This window comes from Cebus imitator, unplaced genomic scaffold, assembly GCF_001604975.1.
Source record: "Cebus imitator isolate Cc_AM_T3 unplaced genomic scaffold, Cebus_imitator-1.0 Scaffold199, whole genome shotgun sequence".
In the NCBI taxonomy this organism is placed as follows: domain Eukaryota; kingdom Metazoa; phylum Chordata; class Mammalia; order Primates; family Cebidae; genus Cebus; species Cebus imitator.
The window spans coordinates 4,381,534-4,406,754 of record NW_016107514.1 but is presented as its reverse complement, the minus strand read 5'-3'; the positions used below and the strand labels follow the sequence as shown (position 1 = coordinate 4,406,754).

The window sequence follows — 25,221 nt, the reverse complement described above, 5'->3', positions numbered from 1 at the left end:
AGATGGAGTTTCACTCTTGTTGCCCGGGTTGGAGTGCAGTGGCGTGATCTCAGCTTGCTGCAACCTCCGCCTCCTGTGTTTAAGCGATTGTCCTGCCTCAGTCTCCTGAGTAGCTGGAATTACAGGCATCTGCCACGATGCCTAATTTTTGTATTTTTAGTAGAGTCAGGGTTTCAGCTTGTTGACCAGGGCTGGTCTCGAATTCCTTACCTCAGGAGATATACCCGCCTTCGCCTCCCAACATGCTGGGATTATGGGCGTGAGCCACTACACCAAGCCGAGAAAATTTTTTTTAAACCAATATAAATTGAAACGCAACATACCAAAACCTATGAGATACAGAAAAAGCAGTGATAAAAGGGAAGTTTATAGCAATAAATGCCTACATCAACAAATTAGAAAGATTCACATAAACAACCTAATGTACCTCGAGAAGCTAGAAAAGCAAGAACAAACCAAACCCTAAACTAAAAGAAGGAAAGAAATAATAAAGATGAAGCAGGCTAGGCATGGTGGCCCATAGCTATAATCCCAGCACCTTGGGAGGCCAGGTGGGAGGATAATTTCAGGCCAGAAGTTCAAGACCAAACTGGGCAACATAATAAGACCCTGTCTCTACAAAAAAAAAAAAAAAAAATTATTAGGCATGGTGGCATATGCCTATATTCTCAGCTGCTCAGGAGGCTGAGATGGGAGGATTTCTTGAGGCCAGGAGGTTGAGATTTCTTGAGCTGCAGTAAGCTATGACTGTGCCACGGCACTCCAGTTTGGGCAACAAAGTGAGACTCTCTCAACCAACCAAACCACCACCACCACCGCCATCACAGCAAAAGATCAGGGCAGAACTAAATAAAATAGGGTCTAAGCAAAAATGCAGAGGATGAAACAAAAGAAAAATTGGTTTCTTGAAAAGATAAGTAAAATCAATAAACTACAAACTAGACTAACAGTAGAAAGAGAGAAGACCCAAATAAAACCATAAACAAAAAAGGAGACAATACAGACCATACCACAGAAATACAAAGGATCATTAGAAACTATTATGAACAACTATATATCAGCAAACTGAAAAACCTACAGGAAATGGAGAGATTCCTGGATTCATACAACCTACCAAGATTGAACAAAGAAGAAATTAAAAACCTAAACAGACCAATAACAAGTAACAAGATTCAATCAGCACTTAAAAAGCCTCCCAAGAAAGAAAAGTACAGGACTGGATGGCTTCACTTATGAATTCTACTGAGCTTATAAAGGACACACACCAATTCTCCTCAAACTATTCCAAAAAATCAAATGGAGGGAATTCTTCCTAACTCATCCTGTCGGGCCAGCATTACCCTGATACCACAACCAGACAAGGACACAACAAAAAATGAAAACTATAGTTGAATATTCCTGCATAGAACAATAGAGAATCCAAAAGTCAAGACAAAAAATCCTGACCTAAATATTAATACTAACAAATCTATTCCAACAGCACATTAAAAAAGATTATTCACCATAATCAAGTGGGATTTGTACCAAGGATGCAAAGATGGTTTAACATATATGCAAAATCAATAAATGTAATATATCACATCAACAGAATAAAGAATAAAAACCTTATGATCATCTCAATAGATGCTGAGAAAGCATTTGATAAAATTTAAAATATTCCTAGGAACATATCTCAACATAATAAAGACCATATAAGACAAACACACAACTAATATACTGAATGGGGAAAAGTTGGAAGGCTTTCCTTTAAAAACTGGAACAGGCCAGGCACATGGCTCACGCCTGTAATCCCAGTACTTTGGGAGGCCAAGACAGGCAGATGACGAGGTCAAAAGATCAAGATCATCCTGGCCAACATGGTGAAACCACATCTCTACGAAAAATACAAAAATTAGCTAGCCATGGTGGTGCACCCCTGTGGTCCCAGCTACTTGGGAGGCTGAGGCAGGAGAATCACTTGAACCTGGGAGGCAGAGGTTGCAGTCAGCCAAGACTGCACCACTGCACACCAATCTGGTAACCAGGTGAGACTCTGTCTCAAAAAACAAACAAACGAACAAACAAATAAAAAACTGGAACAAAATCTGGCAAAAGAGAGAAATAAAAGGTATCCAAACTGGAAAAGAGAAAGTCAAATTGTCCCTCTCTGCAAATGACATGATCTTATATAGAGAAAACCCTAAAGATTCCATTAAAAACACTCTTAGAACTGATAAACAAATTCAGTTAAGTTTCAGGATATAAAATCAACATACAAAAATCAGTATCATTTCTATAAACAAATAAGCTAGCTGAAAAAGAAATAAAGAAAGCAAGCTTATTTACAATAGCTACAAAAAAAATCTAGGAATAAATTTAACTAAGGAGGTAAAAGATCTCTACAAGAAAAACTACAAAACACCAATGAAAGAAATGGAAGAGGACACAAATGGGAAGATATCCCATGCTCCTGGATTAAAAGAATTAATATTGTTAAAATCACCATATTACCAAAAGTGATCTATGGATTCAGTACAATCCCCATCAAAATACCAATGACTTTCTTCACAAAAACAGAAAAAACAATCCTAAAATTCATATGGAACTACAGAGACCCAGAATAGCCAAAGCAACCCTGAGCAAAAAGAACGAAGGTAGAGGCATCACACTATGACTTCAAAATATACTACAAGGCCATAGTAACCAAAACAGCATGCAATTTCTTTAATAACAGACACAAAGACCAATGGAACAAAATAGAGAACCCCAAAATACATTTACGTGTTTACAGCCAACTGATTTTTAATGAAGGTGCCAGGAGCATACATCAGACAGACAAAAGACATCCTGATGGTGGGAAAATTGGGTATGAATAGGAAGAAAATGACACTAGATCCCATCGCTAACCATATTTAAAAAATCAACTCAAAATGGATTAAAGACTTAAACATTAGACTCAAAACTATAAAACTACTACTAAACAGAGGAGAAATGTTTCAGGACATTGGTCAGGGCAGATTTTATGGCTGTCATTTCAAAAGAATAGGCAGTGCTTCCTTCAGCAGCACATATACTAAAATTGGAATGATACAGAGATGATTAGCATGGCCCCTGAATAAGGATGACACACAAATTCATGAAGTGTTCCATATTTTAAAAAATACATAAAAAAATACATAAGAAGAAAGCACAGGTAATGAAAACAAAAATAGAAGAATGGAACTATATTAAACTAAAAAGCTTCTGCAAAGCAAAGAAAACAATACAGAGACAATCTGTAGAATGGGAGAAAATATTTGCACTAATCATCTGATGAGAGACTAATATCCATAATATACAAGGCACTCCACAACATAAAAACAAATAATCCCATTAAAAAGTGGGCAAAGGGCCTGAATAAACACTTCTCAAAAGAAGACATACAAATATTCAACAAGTATATGAAAAAGTGATCAACTAGTCACCAGGGAAATGCAAATCAAGACCACAGTGACGTATCGTTCTACCCCTGTCAGAATAGTTATTATCAAAAATACATAAAATAACCAGTACTGGTGAGGATGTAGTGGAAAAGGAGCTCTTGTACACTGTTGCTGAGAATGTAAATTAGTTTTCCACAGCCACTATGGAAAACAGTACAAAGCATTCGCAAAAAAACTCAAAATAGAACTTCCAGACATTCCAGCAATCCCACTACTGGGTATTTATCCAAAGGAAAGAAAATCATATATCAAAGGAATACCTCTAGCCCCATATTTATTGCAGCATTGTTCACAATAGCTAAGATATGAACTCAACCTAAGTGTCCATCAATGGATAAATGCATAAAGAAATACTATTCAGCTATAACAAGAATGAAATCCTGTCATTTGCAACAACATGGATGAAACTGGAGGTTAACATTCTGTTAAGTGAAACAACCCAGGCACAGAAAGACAAATATATTTTCACTCACATATGGGAGCTAAAAAAAAAAAAAAAAGTGATCTCACGGAGGTAGAGAGCAGAATGATAGTTACCTGAGGATGGGAAAGATGCAAGGGCAGGGGCAGGAATAATGAGAGATTGGTTAATGTGTACAAAAATTGAGTTAGGTAGAAGGAGTAAGTTCGAGTGTTAGCACAGGAAGGTGACTACAGTTAACAATAATTTACTCAAAATTTCAAAGTAACTAGAAGATTTACAATGTTCCCAACACAAATGATAAATGTTTGCGGAGATGGATATCCTAAATACTCTGATTTGATCATTAGACACTGGATAAATATGTACAATTATTATGTATAAGAAAAAAAGTTTTTAAAAAAGAAATGTATTTTAAGTACCTGATAAGTAGCTGCATCTAGATTTGATAGTGCCACATACAGTAAATTATTCTGAAGAGTATATATCCCTGATGGAATAGCAAGTTTAAGTGTTTCCATAGGTTTATTAAGAATTTCATCATGTAGTACTCGATTCAGTGCTCTTAGGCTACATTCTAGAAAATAATAAGAGAAAAATCAGTAAATTAAGTAATTCTGAATAAGTTACATAGCTACTCTCAAGATCTCAATTTTCTTACCTGTTAAAAAAAGAAAATCGAGCTACACATCAAGATACTTTTAAGTCTAAAATGTATCTTTATGATGCTGATTTTTAAAATGTTAAATATTATAAAGTATTAAGAAACCTCATATTCTTTTATTCTGATAATCAAATTTATTATATATATTTACATATATATATATACACATACACATACAAACACATATTTCTGACAGCCAAAAGCTTAAAGTTTTAATTTATCAACCAAGTATTCTTAGTTTATTATAGCAATGTTATAAACACTTGTATTTTGTGCATTTCGTTTATCATCAGCAATTTATACCAATTAGTAATTGTGAAGATTTTAATCATAAAAAGAAAGTAAATCAGTTAGGGAATGGGTTTGGCTGCAAACAACAAAAACCCAACTAACACTAGTTCAACCCATCGGGTCTCACATAACATGAGTCCAGATCCAAAGCTTTTATGGCAACTCAGGGACCCAGGCGCTCTCTCTGTAAGCATATCTCGTTTAATTGTGCTTTGTTTTATTATACTTTTCATTTTTCAAATATTGCATTTTCTTCCAAATTGAAGGCTTGTGGCAACCTTGCATCAAGCAAGTTGCAGAGGCTGCCACAGTGTCTAGCTGTGAAAGGAGGGGCAAAGTCCCTGGGGCCGGGGGGCGGGGGGACAAAGAACTCTGAGAGAAGTGGGAAGGTGGATCCTGGAAGCAAATGAACCCACTCCTAAAAGTGACCATCAGGCTGTGCACAGTGGCTCATGTCTGTAATGCCAGCATTTTGGTAGCTCAAAGCAAGAGGATTGCTTGAGGCCAAGAGTTCAAGACCAGCCTGATCAACATAATGAGACCCTGTCTCTAAAAAAAAAAAAAAACAAACTTTTTTTTATATTAAATTAGCTGGGTGTTGTGGCATGCACCTGTAGTTCCAGCTATCTAGGAGGCTGAGGCAGAAGGATGACTTGAGCCCAGGAGTTTGAAGTTGCAGTGAGCTATGACTGCATAACTGCACTTCAGCCTGCACAAAAGAACGAGATCTTCATTTAAAAAAAAGTGACTGTCACTGGCTTGAAAAGAAACCAGATTAGCTCTGGCACAGGCTGCCAACAAGTAGTCTGAAAGAAGACTTGTTCTTTTACTTCTCCCACCCTGACTGCGAGCTTGAGACTGAGAAAAACTCAAAGTGGTGCCACCAATGGTCCTAGGTGCCATCAACCAGGCAGGAGAGGAAAAAAGAGAAAGCTGGGGCCAGGGGATATCAGAGTTATGAGGGACCAACCCCTTCTTGGTTGCATGAATCTCTCATACAGCATTATCTTTTAAAGACCTTCCAGTATGTGTGCTGGAAACCCTCTAACCCCTGCAGCCCACCAATATTCTAGGTTCAACTGGATTATCAAAGAGAGAGCAGGATTATCTCTTTCATGTTAATACAATGCTGCTACAAATAAAGCCTGCGTCTCTTCATATTACAAATTATTAAAATTATGTCCAAGAGAGGCATACTTAGAAAAAAAGAGAGAGGCATGGCAGAAAAACAGAGTAACTACATTAGAGTAGAATAACAGACTTTAAAATTTTCTGCAATATAATCTTGAGAAAATTCCTGGATGGTAAAATACGTATTAGATCTTCATACATGTCCAAGTTTTGGAAACCAAAATGTGCCTGGTATGTGATAATATCAACTAATCACTATTCTAAGATTCATATATGTATAATTATATATAAATATATGTAACTTTATAAAACCATATAAATATAAGTTTTATATATATCTATAAACTGTATATATTTTGGCTTTTTAATTTTCATGCTTTTCATCTACTGTCTATATGATTATTGCAATAGGGTCACCAAAGTACTGCTGCATCTCTAGTTCTTGTTTCAGGCAGCAAAAAAAAAAAAAAAAAAAGGAGAGGAAACAGCAGCTTAGCAGGTAACTTCTTGGTTCTCATTGAACAGAACTGTGTTGCATAACTACCCATAGCATCAAGGAAGCTGGGAAGTCTTTTCCTTTATTTCCTCCATGTTAGAGCCAAGTAAGGGAGTAAGGGATTGAAAATAAACTTTGAACTGGTCAACTTTACCGTATCAGTCACAAAAAATCAGCCAAAGATCTTTTGAAGATGCATATATAAATTCCTCAAAAAAAAAAAGAGAAATTCTAAAGAACCCTAGAATTAGTGTTCTAAGGAAGCTAGAATTATTCTAATTATTCTAAGGAACCCTAGAATTATTTACCAATAATGACACTTTAGACAATTTTTTCTCCCAATATACATCATTAGGAAAACTTTGATTATGGAAAGTTTTTTAAAATGAAAAAACTTTAAAATTGCTGCCTGATCACTCACCCTCTCCTCACCCCAAAATAATAGTTGAAAACTTCTTGGCCGGGCGCGGTGGCTCAAGCCTGTAATCCCAGCACTTTGGGAGGCCGAGGCGGGTGGATCACGAGGTCAAGAGATCGAGACCATCCTGGTCAACATGGTGAAACCCCGTCTCTACTAAAAATACAAAAAATTAGCTGGGCCTGGTGGGCCTGTAATCCCAGTGACTCAGGAGGCTGAGGCAGAAGAATTGCCTGAAACCAGGAGGCGGAGGTTGTGGTGAGCCGAGATCGCGCCATTGCACTCCAGCCTGGGTAACAAGAGCGAAACTCCGTCTCAAAAAAAAAAAAAAAGAAAAATTCTTAACGAAAAGTTACCAAAAGATTTTTTTCTTAGTTTTACCAGAAAAGAAAACTAAAATATTACCTTAATTTTATGTTATTTTATTTTTAGAGATGGGGTCTCACTGTGTTGTCCAGGCTAGATCCCAACTCTTGAGCTTAAGCAATCCTCCCAAGTAACTGGGACTATAGTTGCGCACCGAACCTGATTATTTTTTAATTTTTAAATACAATTTTTTTTTTGAGACGCAATCTCACTCTGTCACCTGGCTGGAGTGTAGTGGTGCAATCTCGGCTCACTGCAACCTCTGCCTCCCAGGTTTAAGTGATTCTCCTGCCTTACCCTCCTGAGTAGTTGGGATTACAGGCATGTGCCACCATGCCTAGCTAATTTTTGTATTTTTAAGTAGAGATCGTGTTTCACCATGTTGGTCAGGCTGGTCTTGAACTCCTGACCTCAGGTGATCCATCTGCCTCTGCCTCCCAAACTGCTAGAATTATAGGCATAAGGCACCACACCCAGCCTTTAAATTCAATTTTTAAATGATCAATGCTATCACATTTTTCTTACGAGTATTTTCAGGAAGGTCTGGTTCCACATTCTCACTAATTCTTTGTATAGTAAAGATCTTTTATTTTTGTCAATTTGAGGGCAGTGAAATTGTGTCCTGTGGTTTTAATCTGATTTCCTTGGTGGCTAGTGAAGTTGAGCATCTTTTTATATATTTATTGGCCATGCAGGATTTTCTTCCGTGAATTACCTGTTTATATCCTTTGTCCGCTTTCTATTAAGTTGTCTTTTTCTGATTGAGTTGTAGGAATAATTATAATTCTGGATATTAATTAGTGGTGGTTACATGTGATATAAATATCATCTCAATCTGTGACTTGTCTTTTTACTTGGTTTGATTTACAAATGTTTTTCATTTTAATAGACCCTAAATTATCTATTTTTTCCATTATTTGTACCTTTTGTATGTTGTTTGAAATCATTCACAGTAGTAAGGTCATAAAGTTTTGTTTTTCTTTTTTTAAAAACGGAGTCTTGCTCTGTTGCCCAGGCTGGAATACAGTGGCCGATCTCGACTCCCTGCAACCTCCGCCTCCCAGGTTCAAGTAATTCTCCTGCCTCAGCCTCCTCAGTAACTGGGATTACAGGCGCCCACCACTACACCTGGCTAATTTTTGTATTTTTAGTAGAGATAAGGTTTCACCATGTTGGTCAGGCTGGTCTTGAACTCTTGACCTCATGATCTGCCTCCCTTGGTCTCCCAAAGTGCTGGGATTACAGGCGTGAGCCACCGTGCCCAGCCAAGTTTTGATTTTTAAATGTCAATCTTTAATCCACCTGGAATCTATTTTTCTGTATGGTGTGTCTATTCATGCTTTGGTTCACTGAAAGTTGGTTTTACCACATTTTTACCACATCTCTCTACCATGCAATTATTTGTGTCAAAGATATCTTTGGTTCCACAACTTATTAAATGCAGTTAACACTCCTGCTCATCTATACCTCAGCAGCAAAAACACTACTATCTCAGCTTGGCTATTACATTTCCATTTATCTTTCTGTTTTGCTTCAGTCTTCTTTTGCTGATTCCTCCTGCGGAATCTGACCTCTAAATATTGGGAATGCAACAGAGCTCAGTCTTTGGCCTTCTCCTCTTCTAGCATACCCTAGGTTATTTCATTCAATCCTTGACTTTAAAGCAATATGTAAACTGACAAATTATTGAACTCCATATGTATAGACTCTACAACTTGACATCTCAATGTGAATACCTTATAGCTGTCTGAAACTTAATATGGTCCAAAAAGAAGCTTTAATTTTCCCCAAATCTATTTCTATCTATCATTCATCACAGCACCTATCGCAGCACCTGTTCACCCAATAGTTTAATCTAAAAACTTAGCAATTATTCCTCAAACTAGATTCCTCCTTTCTTCCAACTTTCATATATTCAATCTTTTGGCATGTCATGTCAGATGTAGTTAGAAAGAAAATACACAGAAAGGGCTGGGTGCAGAGGCTCACACCTGTAATCGTAGTACTTTGGGAGGCTGAGGTGGGCAGATCACTTGAGGTCAGGAGTTGGAGACCAGCCTGCCCAGCCTGGTAAAACCCTGACTCTACTAAAAATACAAAAGGTAGTAGGGCATGGTGGCACGCACCTGTAATCACAGCTACTCGGGCAGGAGGCTGAGGCATAAGAATTGCTTAAATCTGGGAGGTGGAGGTTACAGTGAGCCAAGATCGAACCACTGCACTGAAGCCTAGGCAACATAGTGAGACTCAGTCTCAAAACAAAAACAAAAACAAAAATAAAACACAAAAAGCCAAAAAAGACCACCATAAAACTTCATCATTAGTTATTAGAGAAACACAAGTCTAAACCACAATGAGATACTACTTTACACCTACTAGAATGGCTATTAAAAAAATAAAAACTGAAAATAATAAGCGCTGGTGAAGATATGGAGAAATAGGAACCTTTGTACTTTGCTGATGGAAATGTAAAATGGCCCAGTTGCTATGAAAAACAGTTTGATGATTCCTTAAAATGCTAAACATAGAATTGCCATATGACAGAGCAATTCTACTCCTAAATATATACCCAAAAGCAATGAAAACAAGGACTCAAACAGATTCTTGTACATCTACTGAGGCTGAGGCATTACTCATTGTTCTTTCTAGCATTATTCAAAGGTGGAAACAACCTAAGTGTCTGTCAACACATGGATGAATAAACAAAATGTGCTATGTCCATAAAATAGAATGTTATTCAGCCATAAAAAGGAATAAAGTTCTGATACATGTTATGTGAATAAACCTTGAAAACAGTATGCTAAGTGCCAAACCTAAAAGGACAAATATTACATGATTCTATTTATGTGAAATATTTACAATAGGCAAATTCACAGAGGCAGAAAGTGAATTAGAGGTTACTCGGGGCTGTGGGTAAGGGAGAATGGAGGTTATTACTTAACAAAGTTTTTGCTTGAAGTGACAAAAACATTTTAGAACTGGATAGTGGTCATTGTTGTACAACATTGTAAAAGCAATGACTAAGTGTACAACTACAAATAGTTAAGATAGCAAATTTTATGTTATATGTATACACTTTACCACAGGTTTAAAAAATTAAAATTTAAATACACTAAAAAACCATTAAATAATATACTTTAAACACATAAATTATATGGCTCATGAATTATCTCAATAGAACTATTTTTAAAAACTATATAAAATTAGTCACTGCTGGACTAATCAAAGCAAATAAAAAGAAGGTGTTTACATTAGTAAAAAAATTATTATGATTTTTCTAAAGTTCTAACAGTAACAGAATTATAAAATTTACTTTTACTCTCAAATTATTATAAATGCAAGAAACTATTTCATATTTACTGAATTAAACAGAAGATATGAATCATGATACAAATTAAAATAAAATGCCTTTATTACAAGACTTAAAATGTCTTAAGAAAATTTTAAAAATATTGAAATGTTCTTCATACTAGGTAGGCCATTCAACAATGCAAGAGTGCAAATGTGCAGTTATCAACATACATTTGTAAACTAAATAAACTGCAATGATTAAAAACAAAAAACCTAGATACCTACTGCTGTCTTTGTAGACCAATAAAATGCAGGCCATTATCTTCAAAAGTTCAGCAACAACCACTGCTGTAGAAGATAGATAACGAGGTCCTTCCTCTTTTAAAGTTCTAGAATAACGCATTGTTAGAACCAAACTGGTAGTCTGAAAGACCAAAATTCCCAAGGAAAGGTATTTTAGGTTGGTGGACATTGTTTTATCTTCATTTGCCTGAAAAACAAAATAAACAGGGCAAATAAAGAACATTACAACATATGAAAACTAGTATATTAAAAGACACTAAGAAGGAGAAAGGAGAGGGCCTGCAGGTCTCTCCTCCACCTGCCACCGAAAAAAAAAGCAAAAAAAAAAAATCCAGAAACCAAGAGACTTCTTGTTCCAACGAAGATGAAATAAGCACAATCCACCTTATTCTTTCTGCTAATTGCAACCAAAAACCTTGAATTGGAAACAAAAAGCAACTACCAGAAGACTCTGAAAGGTGAAGAAAATAAGGCAAATTGGCTAGGGACGTCAAGTCTTAAGGGATGACTACAACAGTGAATTCCCTAGAGATATTTTTGCCACAGATGTAAACTACTTTGGGTGCTACAGAAACCTACAACCTGAAACTGCTCAAAGGCATAGAACAACAACAACAAAAGCCCCAAGAAAAACATACTCTCTCTAACCAAAGTCCTGAGAAGACAAGAGAATCTTTCAGGATAAAATCCCTTCAACTGGTTACCATGTATTCAGGAAGACAGAACTTTACTGAGCATCCTCATCTTGAACCAATGAGAGCGGAGGTGGTGGCCCATAGCCCTCCCATGCTAGGTTACAGCCACAGAGACTGTGGGACAGAGTCCTGCTGACCATTCCTGCCTGATAGAAGGCAAATGTCTGCAAGGAGTGCCTTTCCTCCCTCCCCAGTGGCTATTAACATAGAAGATTTAAATAGAAACCAGAGTCTCATAATATAATATGCAAAAAGTTCAGGAAACAATCCAAAGTAAGTATACTTATTAAACCAACAAACAGAAAAAATGTCTCAGCTTGGATGAGTAAGGACAACCAACAGACAACAATGCAGACATGACACAGTTGTTGCAATAATCAGAAAAGAATTTCAAGCAAGCTATCTTAAAAATACAGCAACAAGCAATTATGAAGACTTGAAATAATTTTAGACTCATATAGTTTAAAAAATAGTACAAGAATTCACATGTACATTCACATGTACCATTCACCCAGCTTCCCCCAATGATAATAATTCAAAATCCCTATATTTTTCCAATTCAGTATTACTCCAGGAGACTTACTTTAAATATGAAGACATATATAGGTTAAAAAATAAAAGGATAGAAAAAGATATATCATGAGAAAAAATAACTAAAAAATTAAAGGAGTTTTATTAATATCAGCCAAAATGGATTACATAAGATTTATTTCTGTAATCAAAGAAGGATATTTCATCATGATAAAAGGGTCAATACATTAGAAATACATAACCATTTTAAATATGTATGTGCCTGATAACACACCTTCAAATACATAAAGCAAAAACTAACATAACTAAAGGGGAAAACAGGTAAATGCAGTCGTAATTAAAGATTTTTAGCCTACCTTTCTCCATAATTAATAACAACAAAAAAGAAAACCCAGTAAAATTATACAAAGTCTGAAAATCTGAACACTATCAACCACCATTACCATGGTAGACATAAAAATGATCTACCAGATTTTACTTCAAGGAAGGACTTAATACAGAGTGTGTAACACCTGACTGCTTTCCTAGTCAAGATCACATCTTTTGTCTTAGATTTATCTGAAGATTCAATTCAATTTTGAACAAAATCCCTGTAGGCTTTTTTGGTAAACAAACAAAAACACAAACTAAGCAACCTGATTTTAAAATTATATAGAAATACAAAGGACCAGCCGGGCGCGGTGGCTCACGCCTGTAATCCCAGCACTTTGGGAGGCCAAGGCGGGTAGATCACAAGGTCAAGAGATCGAGACCATCCTGGTCAACATGGTGAAACCCCATCTCTACTAAAAATACAAAAATTAGCTGGGCATGGTGGCGCGTGCCTGTAATCCCAGCTACTCAGGAGGCTGAGGCAGGAGAATTGCTTGAACCCAGGAGGCGGAGGTTGCCGTGAGCCGAGATCGCGCCATTGCACTCCAGCCTGGGTAACAAGAGCAAAACTCTGTCTCAAAAAAAAAAAGAAAAAAAAGAAAAAAAAGAAATACAAAGGACCTAGACTACCAAAACAATTTTGAAAAAGAAAAACAAAATTGAAAAAGTTAAGCTACCAAATTTCCAGACTTACTATAAAACTATACTAATCAAAACTGGTATTGGCATGAGGACGGAAACATAGATCAATAGAACAGAATATAGTCCAGATTTATATCCATATGTCTTGTCAGCTCAGGCTGCTATAACGAAGTATCACAGACTGAGTGGCTTATAAACACAGCAGTTTATTCCTCACAGCTCTGGAGGCTGGAAGTCCAAGTATCAGAGTGTCAGCATGGTTGGGTTCTACTGAGGTCCCTCTTCTAAGTTCACAGATGTCTGTCTTCTCATTGTATTCTCACATGGCAGAGAATATAGAGAGAGTTCTCTGGGGTCCCTTTTTATAAAGGCATTAATCTCATTCATGAGGGCTCCACTTTCACGACCTAATTACCTCCCAAAGGCCCTACTTCCTAATACCATCACATTGAGAGTTAGGATTTCAACATGTGAATCTGGGGAGGCAGGGGACCAAGAGAGGAGAAGAGCACAAATATTCAGTCTATTACACCATACATAAATAATCAAACAATATTTGACAAAGGTACAAAAAAAAAGGATAGTCTTTTCAACAAATAGTTCTGAACTGGAATAATGAGATATATGTATTTTTTAAAAATAATCCTCTACCCCTAACTTACTCACACCAAATATTAACTAGAAATGGATAATATAGCCATTACAAAAGCTGAAACTATAAATATTCAATAAGAAAACACAGGGAAAAAAACTGTAATCATGTAGAGATAGGCCAAGAGTTCTTAGGATACAAAAAGCACAAACCATAAATGAAAAAGTGGATAAATTAGAAACATTAAAATTTAAAAATGGGTCAGGTGCAGTGGCTCACACCTGTAATCCCAGCACTTTGGGAGGATAATGGGGGTGGATCACCTGAGGTCAGGAGTTCAAGACAAGCCAGGCCAACATGATAAAACCTCAACTCTACTAAAAATACAAAAATTAGCTAGGCAAGCTGGTGGGTGTCTGCAATCCCAGCTACTCAGGAGGCTGAGGGAGGAGAATTGCTTGAACCAGGAGGCAGAGGTTGCAGTGAGCCAAGGCTGTGCCAATGTACTCCAGCCTGGGCAACAAAAGTGAAACTCTACCTCAAAAAAGAAAGATATTTTTTCAATAAAGACAAATGAGTAGCTAATAGACATATGAAAAGGTGTTAAACATCACAGTCATTAGAGAAATACAAATTAAGACCACAATGCACCTATTAGACTATCTAAATTTTAAAAACTGATACAAGCAAGTGTTGAAAAGGACTTAAAGCAAACAGTCCTCAACACTGCTAGTGAAAACTGTAAAATGGTACAACCACTTTGAAAAAGCTCATTAATTCCTTATTAAAAGAAAACAGCACTTTGGGAGGCTGAGGCTGGAGGATCACTTGAGGCCAGGAGTTTGAGACCAGCCCAGAAACATATTGAGACCCCATCTCTACAAAAAATTTAAAAATTAGCTGGGTTTGATGCTACAGGCATGTAGTCCCAGCTACTCAGGAGGCTGAGGCAGGAGGATGGCTTGAGCCCAGGAGGTTTGAGGATATAGTGAGCTATGATTGAGCTGCTGTATTCTAACCTCAGCAAAAGAGAAAGACCCTCTCAAATAAAAACAAAAAGAGGATAGGAGACAGAAGGGAAGGGGAGGGGAGAGGAGACCAAGGGAAGGAAGAAAGGGAAGGGAGAAAAGGAAGGGAAGAAAGGAGAGTAGGGAAGGGGAGAGACAGAAGAAAGGGAAGGAAGAGAAGGAAGAAAACAGTAACAATCTTTTCATATGACCTGGTAATTCCACTCTTAGGTATACCCAAGAAATTCGAAAATATATGTTCACAACAATATTTGGACATGAATATTTACAGGAGCTTTATTTGTAACACCAGAAATGAAATAATCCAAATGACCATAAATATTTGAATAAATGAACCTATGTGGTATATCCATACAATGGAATAATACTGAGCTATAAAGGAATAAAATACTGCCACACTAAAGCACCCCCCCAAAAAGTCAAAAACATACCGAGCAAAAAACTTTAAACAAAATAGTATACTGTACACTATATCTTTCCATTTATATAAAATTCTAGAAAAAACAAAGTTAAACTATAGTGACAGATGCAAACTTATGGTTACCTATAGACAAGGGCTGGGGTTGAGGGTTGACTGCAAAGGGACAGCAAAGAATTTTTGGTAGTGGTAGAAATACTCTGTGTGGTGGTTACATGATTGAATTTATTTATCAGAACTCACTGAATTGTAGATTTTTTTAAAGTCTACATTTTTTTTTTTAAATCTACAATTCCAGGGTACAATGGTTCATTATATTCAATGGGTACATTTTATTGTATGTAAATTACAACTCAATAAAGTTGATAAAAAGAATTAAAGATTGAGGTCATACCAAATAATAGCATTCCTCACCACGCTTTCTTCACAACTTTAGTTCTAGCTCTGATTTCTTTGGATTAATTCTAAAGATATTCTGCTGGTCTACTCTTCACCCCCTCTCCATCTTTTCCATGAATCTAACTCCTACCTAAATTTCTTCAAATGTGAACCTGTTTATAGTGTGTCTCTTTAGAGCTCTCATAACCCAAGTTATCAAGCTACCAGTTTGCTACAACCAAGCTACCATGGTTTATGCATGGTTATATATATGTAATCCTTAACTCCTAATTATTGTAATATATATAATATATTCAAATGGATTCGACAGTAATTATTTCATGCCTACATTAGGCTAAGTACCATAGTTACAGAGAGATCTATTCTTAAAGGCATAAAGTCTAGCTTACTAAATTCGGCAAATCCTAAATATGCTCCAAACACGAACAATGAGCACCATGAATATAAGGATAAAATTCTTAATGGTAAAATATGTATATCTACCATTAAATATACATAGATTATAATTATTGGAAAAAATGATTTTAAGCAATTGACTTTCAGAGACAAAAATTGAATAATATATCTCTTGTTACAAATAGAGGATCAAGCTTAAAGGAAAGAATATATGTTTTTCTTAATCATCTATCTCAATTTGGTAAATCTCTAATAGCAGAGTCCAATGTGAAATAAAATTATAGCATTTTAAAGGTAGATGTTTTAGAAATCATCTAATATAATCTCTTCACTTTAAAAATGAAGAAAATAGTGAATAGGGAGGTAGATGATTTGATGATTTGTTCGAGGTCACTGCTAGTAACTGGACACACTAGTCTATATAGCTTATATCAGGCCCCCTGGCTCCCATTACATGCTATTGTAAAATTCCAGGACATCCTGATGCCTTCATCTCTACATAGACGGCAAGTAAGTTTCCAGCAAGTTACATTTGGCAGAGCATGTAATTCTCCTAGAAAATGTCAAACAATGATTTCATATCTGTTCAAGGAAGTCTTTTGCTTATTTTGTGCAAACAAGACCACAATGTCCTTATTATAACAGTAATGTTCTAACTTCTTTTCAAGTGAAAATTTGCGCAAGGTGCGGTGGCTCAGGCTTTTAAGTCCAGCACTTTGGGAGGCCCACGTGTGCAAATCGCTTCACTCCAGGAGTTAGCGACCAGTCTGGACAAAGTGGGAAGTGAAAGCTGCAGTGAGCCAAGATAGCTCACCACTGCACGCCAGCCTGAGTGACAAAGAGAGACCCTGTTTCAAAAAATCAAAAAATAAAATAAAATAAAATTCAAAGATCAGCTTCTAAGCTGGGATCTACTTTGAAAATTTTGCATTTCTGTTTCCAAACATCAGTATAAACATTCACCACAACAATATAGTTCTTATTAATGCTCTTCATTTATTATATGTTTTTAAAAGTTGAAAAGTAGAATCTGGCCAGGCCTGGGGGCAGACGGATCGCTTGAGCCCAGGAGTTCGAAAGCAGCCTAAGCAACATGGCAAAACCATGTCTTTCCTAAAAAAAAAATACAAAAATTATCTGGGCATGGTGGTGCATGCCTATAGTTCCAACTACTCAGGAGGCTGAGGTTGGAGGATCACTTGAGCCCAGGAGGTTGAGGCTGCAGTGAACCATGGTGGCACCACTGCACTCCACCCTGAGCAACAGAGTGAGACCCCGTCTCAAAAAAAATAAAAGTAGAATATATGCAAACAAATGATCATTTGTACCAGATTACCTATATAGAATTAAAATTCTACTATTCTGCCTAAGAGTAGAATAAACTTAAAATGAAAATAATCAGGCATCCAAATTGATAACGAGAAAGTCAAACTGTGGCTGTTTGCTGATGATACAATTGTATACCTAGAAAACCCTAAAGACTCAACCAAAAAGCTCCTAGAACTGACAAATGAATTCAACAAAGTTTCAGGATTCAAAACTAATGTACACAAATCAGTAGCTCTGCTATACATCAACAGTGACTAAGCTGAGAATCAAATCAAGAACTCAACCCCTTTTACAATAGCTGCAAAACAATAAAATAGGAATATGCCTAACTCAGGGCATGAAAGACTGCTACAAAGAAAACTATAAAACACTGCTGAAAGAAATAATAGATGACACAAATAAATGGAAATACATCCCACACTCATCGATGAGTAGGATCAATATTGTGAAAATGACCATACTGCCAAAAACAATCTACAAATTCAATGCAATTCCCATCAAAATACCAGCATCTGTGAAAACAGAACTAGAAAAAAAAATCCTAAAATTCATATGGAACCAAAAAAGAGCCTGCTTAGCCAAAGCTAGATTAAGCATAAAGAACAAATCTGGAGGCATCACATTACCTGACTTAAAACTATACTATAAAGCCATATTCACTAAAATAGCATGGTATTGTAATAAAAATGGCACATAGGTCAATGGAACAGAATGGAGAACCCAGAAATAAAGCCAAATACTTACAGTCAACTGATCTTTGACAAAGCAAACAAAAACATAGAAAGTGGGGAAAGGACACCTTATTCAACAAATGGTGCTGAGATAATTGGCAAGCCACATGTAGAAGAATGAAATGGGATCTTTGTCTCTCACCTTATACAAAAATCAACTCAAGGTGGATCAAGGACTTAAATCTAAGACCTGAAACCATAAAAATTCTAGAACATAACGTCAGAAAAACCCTACTAGACATTGTCTTAGGAAAAGACTTCATGATCAAGAACCCAAAAGCAAATGCAACAAAAGCAAAGATAAAATACGTGGGACTTAATTAAACTAAAAAGTTTCTTCACAAAAAAAGAAACAATCAGCAGAGTAAACAGACAACCCACAGAATGGAAGAAAATATCTGCAATCTATACATCCAACAAACGACTAATATCGAGTCTACAAGGAACTCAAACAAATCAGCAAGAAAAAAAAATCCCAACAAAAATTGGGCTAAGAACATGAACAGACAATTCTCAAAAGAAGATATACAAATAGCCAATAAACATGAAAAAATGCCCAACATCACTAATTATCAGGGAAATGTAAATTGAAAACCACCATGTGATACCACCTTACTCCTGGAAGAATGGCCAAAATAAAAAAGTAAAACTAAAAATAAAAATAAAAATAGATGTTGGTGTGGATGTGTTAAAAAGGGAACACTTTTACACTGCCAGTTGGAATGTAAACTGCTATAACCACTATGGAAAACAATGTGGAGATGTCTTAAAGAACCAAAAGTACAACTACCATTTGATCCAGCAATCCCACTACTGGGTATCTACACAGAGGAAAAGAAGTCATTATATAAAAAAAGATACTTGCACATGCATGTTTATAGCAGCACAATTTGCAATTACAAAAACATGGGCCCAGTCCAAATGTCTATTAATCAATGAAGAAACTGTGGTATACATACCATGGAATATTACTCAGCCATAAAAAGAAATGAAATAATGACATTCACAGCAACCCAGATGGAATTGGAGACCATTATTCTAGGTGAAGTAACTCTAGAATTTTTCAAAACCAAACATCGTATGTTCTCACTCTTAAGTGGGAGCTAAGCTGTGAGGACACAGAGGCCCCTTTAATCTACAACTCTAAGTCCTATTCCTTCCTTCTCCCCCCAGGGGAGTCAATTATATGGCTTCTAAATATTATACAAGCCTAAAGTATTTTTATGCTATTTTTTAGAATTTAATATTTTATATGATTTCTCAGGTCCCCTCTATTTCTTCTTGTTTTTGTAATTTTTGATATATCATAGGTGTACTTCTTTTGGGAGTACATGTGATATTTTCATACATGTATATGATGTGTAATGACTAAATCAGGGTTAATTGGGATATCCATCACCACAAACATAAAGTTGAGAACATTACATTTCTTCTAGCTACTTTGAAATGTAAAATAATTAATGAAACATAAAATAAAAAAAGTAATAATAAGGCTGGACGCGGTGGCTCATGCCTGTGATCCCAGCACTTTGGAAGGCCAAGGGGCAGATCACGAGGTCAGGAGTTCAAGACCAGCCTGGCCAACATGGTGAAACCCTGTCTCTACTAAAAATACAAAAATTATCTGGGTGTGGTGGCAGGCACCTGTAATCCCAAACAGAAGACTGAGGCAGGAGAACTGCTTGAACCCAGGAAATGCAGGTTGCAGTGAGCTGAGATTGTACCATTGCACTCCAGCCTGGGTGACACAGTAAGATTCCATCTCGGAAAAAATATAATAATAATAAATTTCCCTATTGTATTATCAAACACTAAAACTTACTCCTTCTACCCAACTGCACTTTTCTTTTTCTATGAGACGGAGTCTTGCTCTGTCGCCCAGGCTGGAGTGCAGTGGTGCAATCTCGGCTCCCTACAACCTCCACCTCACGAGTTCAAGTGATTCTCCTGCCTTAGGCTCCCAGGTAGCTGGGATTATAGGAGCACGCCATCACACCCAGCTAATTTTTTCTATCTTCAGTAGAGATGGGGTTTCACCATGTTGGCCAGGCTGGTCTCAAACTTCTGACCTTGTGATCCAGTTGCTTCAGCCTCCCAAAGTGCTGGGATTGCAGGCATGAGCCACTGTACCCGGCCCCCAACTGCATTTTTGTAGCCATTATCCAACTACTTTCATCCCACTCCCCTCCGGTTCTGAAACACACACACAATTCTATTAATCTAAGTTCAACATTTTCTCCTAAAAGTTCCACATGAATTTGTAAGTTATAAACTTTGAGTATATCTATATAGCAAACTATAACACATAGTAAGCAACTATTGTATAATTATTGTTGATACATAATTGTAATCTTTGTGTATGAGTGTTACATTACAATCATACTGATTTGATACAGCAAACACGTTGACAATACTTCTATAAATCCTTTACAGTCCTGTGCACAAAAAATATTTCAGTGTTTCATTTGTAACCCTAATAGATCTTGCACTTGCTTTCTAATCACTAAATCTTCTCTGAATTTTTGGATGTTTGATATTTATAAAGTTGAGTTTTATTATTTTTAAATCTCTTCTCACCTATTGGGGGAAAATATACAACAAAATTTCATCCATCTAAGCTCCATTCATTTGGATTTGATGAGTTTGGATGATGGCTTGGTTAGAATTTATACACTAAAATCTATAATTTAAATATATGTGAAATGCTAGTTACCTTCATTTTTATTAAAGCAGCTCCCAAAGATCCTTGCTTTACAAAGTTTTATCAGCCAATTATGAGTTACTCTACAGTGTAAATATTTTTAAAATATGTATTACATAATCTAAATGTTTCATTAATCCACACATACCACCCACCCAAATTAATGAGATACTGAGAAATTATTTATATCTTAATTAATTGCATTACAAAGTTACACCAAGTTCTAAAATATTCAAAACACCACATACTAATAATTTATACTCACCTTTTCAAAGACAGAATACGGACCAGGTGCAGTGGCTCACACCTGTAATCACAACACTTCAGGAGGCCGAGGCGGGTGGATTGCCTGAGCTCGGGAGTTCAAGACCAGCCTGGGCAACATGGCAAAAACCTGCCTCTACTAAAAATTCAAAAAATTAGCTGAGCGTGGTGGTGCGTGCCTGCAATCTCAGCTACGCAGGAGGCTGAGGCATGAGAATCAATTGAACCAGGAGGCAGAAGTTGCAGTGAGTGTCACTGCACTCCAGCCTGGGCAACACAGCGAGACTCTGTCTCAAAAAACAAAACAAAACAAAACCCTAAAATCAGTATTACTACAGACTTATTTCTAGTGGCTCACCAATGTATAGTCTGTATACTCATTTAGTCTATATATAATGATTATCATTCTAAGACAATATCTGTATTTTGCTGATATGTCTCCAGCCACTAAAAGTCCTAAAAAACAAAATGTTTAGTCAATGTTTTAAACCTGTACTAAAATTCATATACAGGCTGGGTGCAGTGCCTCATGCCTGTAAACCCAGAACTTTGGATGGCTAAGGTGGGCGGATCACTTGAGACCAGGAGTTTGAGACAAGCCTGGCCAACATAGTGAAACCTTTTCTCTACTAAAAATACAAAAATTAGCCAGGTATGGTGGCACACACCTGTGATCCCAGCTACTAGAGAGGTTGAGTCCACGAGAATCTCTTGAACATGGGAGGCGGAGATTGCAATGAATTGAGATCTTGCCACTACACTCCAACCTGGGCAACAGAGCAAGACTCTGTCTCAAAAATAAATAAATAATAAAATAAAATAAAATTCATATACATTTTTAGACTACCTAGTATCTTAGATATTCTGCAAGTCAATTTTCCTTCTGTTATAAAAACAAAGGCTAAATTCCTAAGTTATGATTTTTAGAGTAAGCTATATTTACATATTCTAAACACTATACTACCTTAGTAACAATATCAGTCTACTAGAGGTTAATCACATAACAGTATGTAAGAAAACAGACAAGTTACAAAGTGCTTTGCAAATATGTCACATTATACACTGGTCAGAGACAACTATCAGGGTAAAAAACAAACATTTTAAGGTTTTTCCAAGTAAACCAACAGCAAAAAATAAATACATACAGAAATGCTGAGCTCAGCTGAAATTTTTTGTCCATTATCTTCCATGATGCCAAAACTTTAAAATTATAACCTATTACTACAGGCTAAATAATGACAAATAAAATTCATCAAAACTGACTTTACTTTTGACACTGGTATTTGTATATATTCTTTACTAACTACTTCAGAAGTAGATACAGTACTCAAGAAAAAGAGCAACAATATCTTGCACTTGAAATCCATAATAATCTCGTGGAAAATCCAAAAACTTTTTTTATATAAGTGAAATAAATAAGTAGAAAGTAATCCACACTACAGATATAATAAACTCCATTTTATGATAGAAACAATAGCCTCACCTAAATTAGTTCCCTCTTAAATGCGTAAGAAAAGCAAACTCTTGCTCAATAACATTTAACCAACTCTTTATAACCTACAGGCTCCTATCACATTCTAAGTTAAGCAACTTTTCATTGTTTCTCCTTTTCTTTCTTCCTCAAGGTATCAAGTATCTATTTACTAAGAAAATATCACCTACAGTAGTATCTATTTTTAACTTGTTCTTTCACAGGCTGCAGAATTTCCATTCCTAGATTCAAATAAAATCAAGAGTATTCGAATATTTTTTCACCTATACAAATATAAAACCTATTTGCATTCTAATATTTAGATTAAAATCATTCAGCAATATTGTACTCTTTAAAGAAATGCACAGATTTGGAAAACAAAATGACTTAATGTCTCTAAGATCTCTTTCCAATGTGTGGTACCAGGTAAAAATGAACTTACTGCTTCCCACTCTCCCATTTCCCCACACTCTTATGCAATTCTGCTCTACTTCATTCTGTTATGGTCACTTCCCACCACTTACAACAGTTAAGGATATTCTACAAAGAACAAAGACTTGTGTAAAGCCAGGTAGGGGCCACAGGCACTAATCATTAGTAAAGATTAAAAACTAAGAAGACTGGGGATAGAAGTAAAAAAAAAAAAATAGAGTTACCACACAATTCTCCAGATGGCAATCAGCCATCAGATATTTAAGACACACTCTAGTCAGGCAGTGTAATGAGCATTGGGCATATACTGATGAACAAGACAATCTGCTTCTTCATGACAGAAACAGATTACTGATCATGCCTGGCCAATTTTTGTATTCTTAGTAGAGATGGGCGTTCACCGTGTTGGCCAGGCTGGTCTCGAACTCCTGACCTCAGGTGTTCTGCCCACCTTGGCCTCTCAAAGTCCTGGGATTACAGGTGCGAGCCACCGTGCCCGGACTCAAAAAATATTTTTAAAAAGAAAAGGAGAATACAGATTACACAAGAGAAGGATGCAACATAAAGATGAAGCAGAGAGATTTGATGATGCTGTCCTTGAATATTAGTGATGCAGGCACAAGCAAAGGAATATTGGCAGCCACCAGAAGCTGGAAGAGGAAAAGAATGGATACTCTCCCAGAGGAACCAGATGGAGTGAGGCCCTGCTGACAATTTAATTTCAACTCAGTTATATTAATTTTGGATTTCTGGCCTCCAGAACTATGAAAGAATAAATTGCTGTTGTTTTAAGCCACAAAATTTGTGATAATTTGTTAGAGCAGCCATAAGAAATTAATATGAGGATCTAAGTCTGTATTTTAAAAATGTAATTGTTCCCAATTCTATGCCTATTTTTTCTTCCCTAATGGAATGCTTCATGAATTTGTGTAGCATCCTTGAGCAAGGGCCATGCTAATATTCTCCATAATGTTCCAATTTTAGTATATGTGCTGCCAAAGCAAGCACTCTATGCCTATTGAAGCAGAAAGCATTAAATATGTTTCAGGGAAAGACTGGATGAAATTAAGTTGCTATATTTTTAAAAATTAATTATTAGGAAAACTGGTTTACCAAATAGTATGTAGAACAATTTCTTGCACATAGTATGTACTCGATAAATTTTTTTTTAAAATATATGCTGGACTAAGTAACAAAACAAAGATACTACATGAATGAGAAATTACTCTAATAATCTTCTCATGGAAAACTAACCCATCCACTATTTGTTCACAAAGCTAAATGTTTAACAGTAAAATTTCCATAGAGAAAACAAGGACTTGGCCAATGTTACAAAGCAATTCTCCTCCTACCACTTAGTTTGGAAAACATCAATCTGTTTTATTATTTTATTTCTTACTTTCTTATTTTATTATTTACTTTATTTTATATTTTTTGAGACAGGGTCTCACTCTGTTCCCCAGGCTGGAGTGCAGTGGCATGATAACAGCTCACTCCTGCCTCTACCTCCTGGGCTCAAGCCATCCTCCCACCTCAGCCTCCTGAGTAGCTGGAACCACAGACGTGTGCCACCACGCCTAGCTAATTTTTTTTTTAATTTTTTTTTATTTGTAAAGATGGGGTCTCCCTATGTTACCCAGGCTGATCTCAGTCTCAGGCCATCCTCCTGCCTCAGCTTCCCTCAGTGCTGAGATTACAGGCATGAGCCACCCTACCCAGTCTCTTTGCTGTTTTAAAAGATATTGGTAGGTGTGGGTAGGGGAAAAAAGGACATAAAAGGCAAAACAGTATAGATTGTCACTATTTTCATTAGTATCTTTGTTTTGATAACTTGAAATGTTAATAACATATAATCAGACATAAAGCTTAGCAGCTAGAAAAATTTTTTTCCAATTTTAGGCTCTCTGTCCATACTAGACTATTCAAGTTGATTCCTTTAAACAGAATTTATTGCTCAATCTCAGACATATTACCTGTATCAAAACATGCCAACTGAAACATATCTACATGCAGAAAGTAAAATATAACATAATTACTCATTAAGATAGAGTTGCTTTCCATGCACTAACATTAACAAGGTTCTAGTATTTTCCAGTGATTTTTCAAATGTTTAGATATTAAGGCACACAAGAGCCAAGGACGGTGTCTCATGCCTGTAATCCCAGCACTTTGGGAGACCAAGATGGGAGGATCCTTGGAGCTCAGGAGTTCCAGACCAGCCTGAGCAACATAGTGGAACTCTCTCTGTCTTTACAAAAATTTTTTAAAAATTAGCTGGATGTGGTAGCACGTGCCTATATTCCCAGCTGTTCAAGAAGCTGAGGCTGGAGGATTGCTTGAGCCCGGGAGGTCAAGGCTGCAGTGAGCTGTAATCACAC

General features: G+C 36.4%; 1 protein-coding gene and 2 non-coding genes across 5 annotated transcripts in view; 1 reads left to right on the top strand and 2 right to left on the bottom strand.

Annotated features, from left to right (window-relative positions):
- The window catches only part of SLC35A3 (solute carrier family 35 member A3), a 68,091-nt gene that overhangs the window by 34,895 nt on the left and 7,975 nt on the right, over positions 1-25,221 (bottom strand). For all 3 annotated transcript variants that reach the window (XM_017547638.2, XM_017547636.2, XM_017547634.2), the window contains exons 2-3: positions 10,825-11,029; positions 4,305-4,459 (exon numbers count right to left, since the gene is read on the bottom strand). In XM_017547638.2, coding sequence (XP_017403127.1) covers positions 4,305-4,459; positions 10,825-11,011 — 342 coding nt within the window. In that variant the 5' untranslated portion in view covers positions 11,012-11,029. The remainder of the gene's footprint in view (positions 1-4,304; positions 4,460-10,824; positions 11,030-25,221) is intronic.
- LOC119473980 lies at positions 3,029-3,135 on the top strand. Its single transcript, XR_005203262.1, has one exon. It is a non-coding gene; the product is annotated as a U6 spliceosomal RNA (small nuclear RNA).
- LOC119473984 lies at positions 23,745-23,851 on the bottom strand. Its single transcript, XR_005203266.1, has one exon. It is a non-coding gene; the product is annotated as a U6 spliceosomal RNA (small nuclear RNA).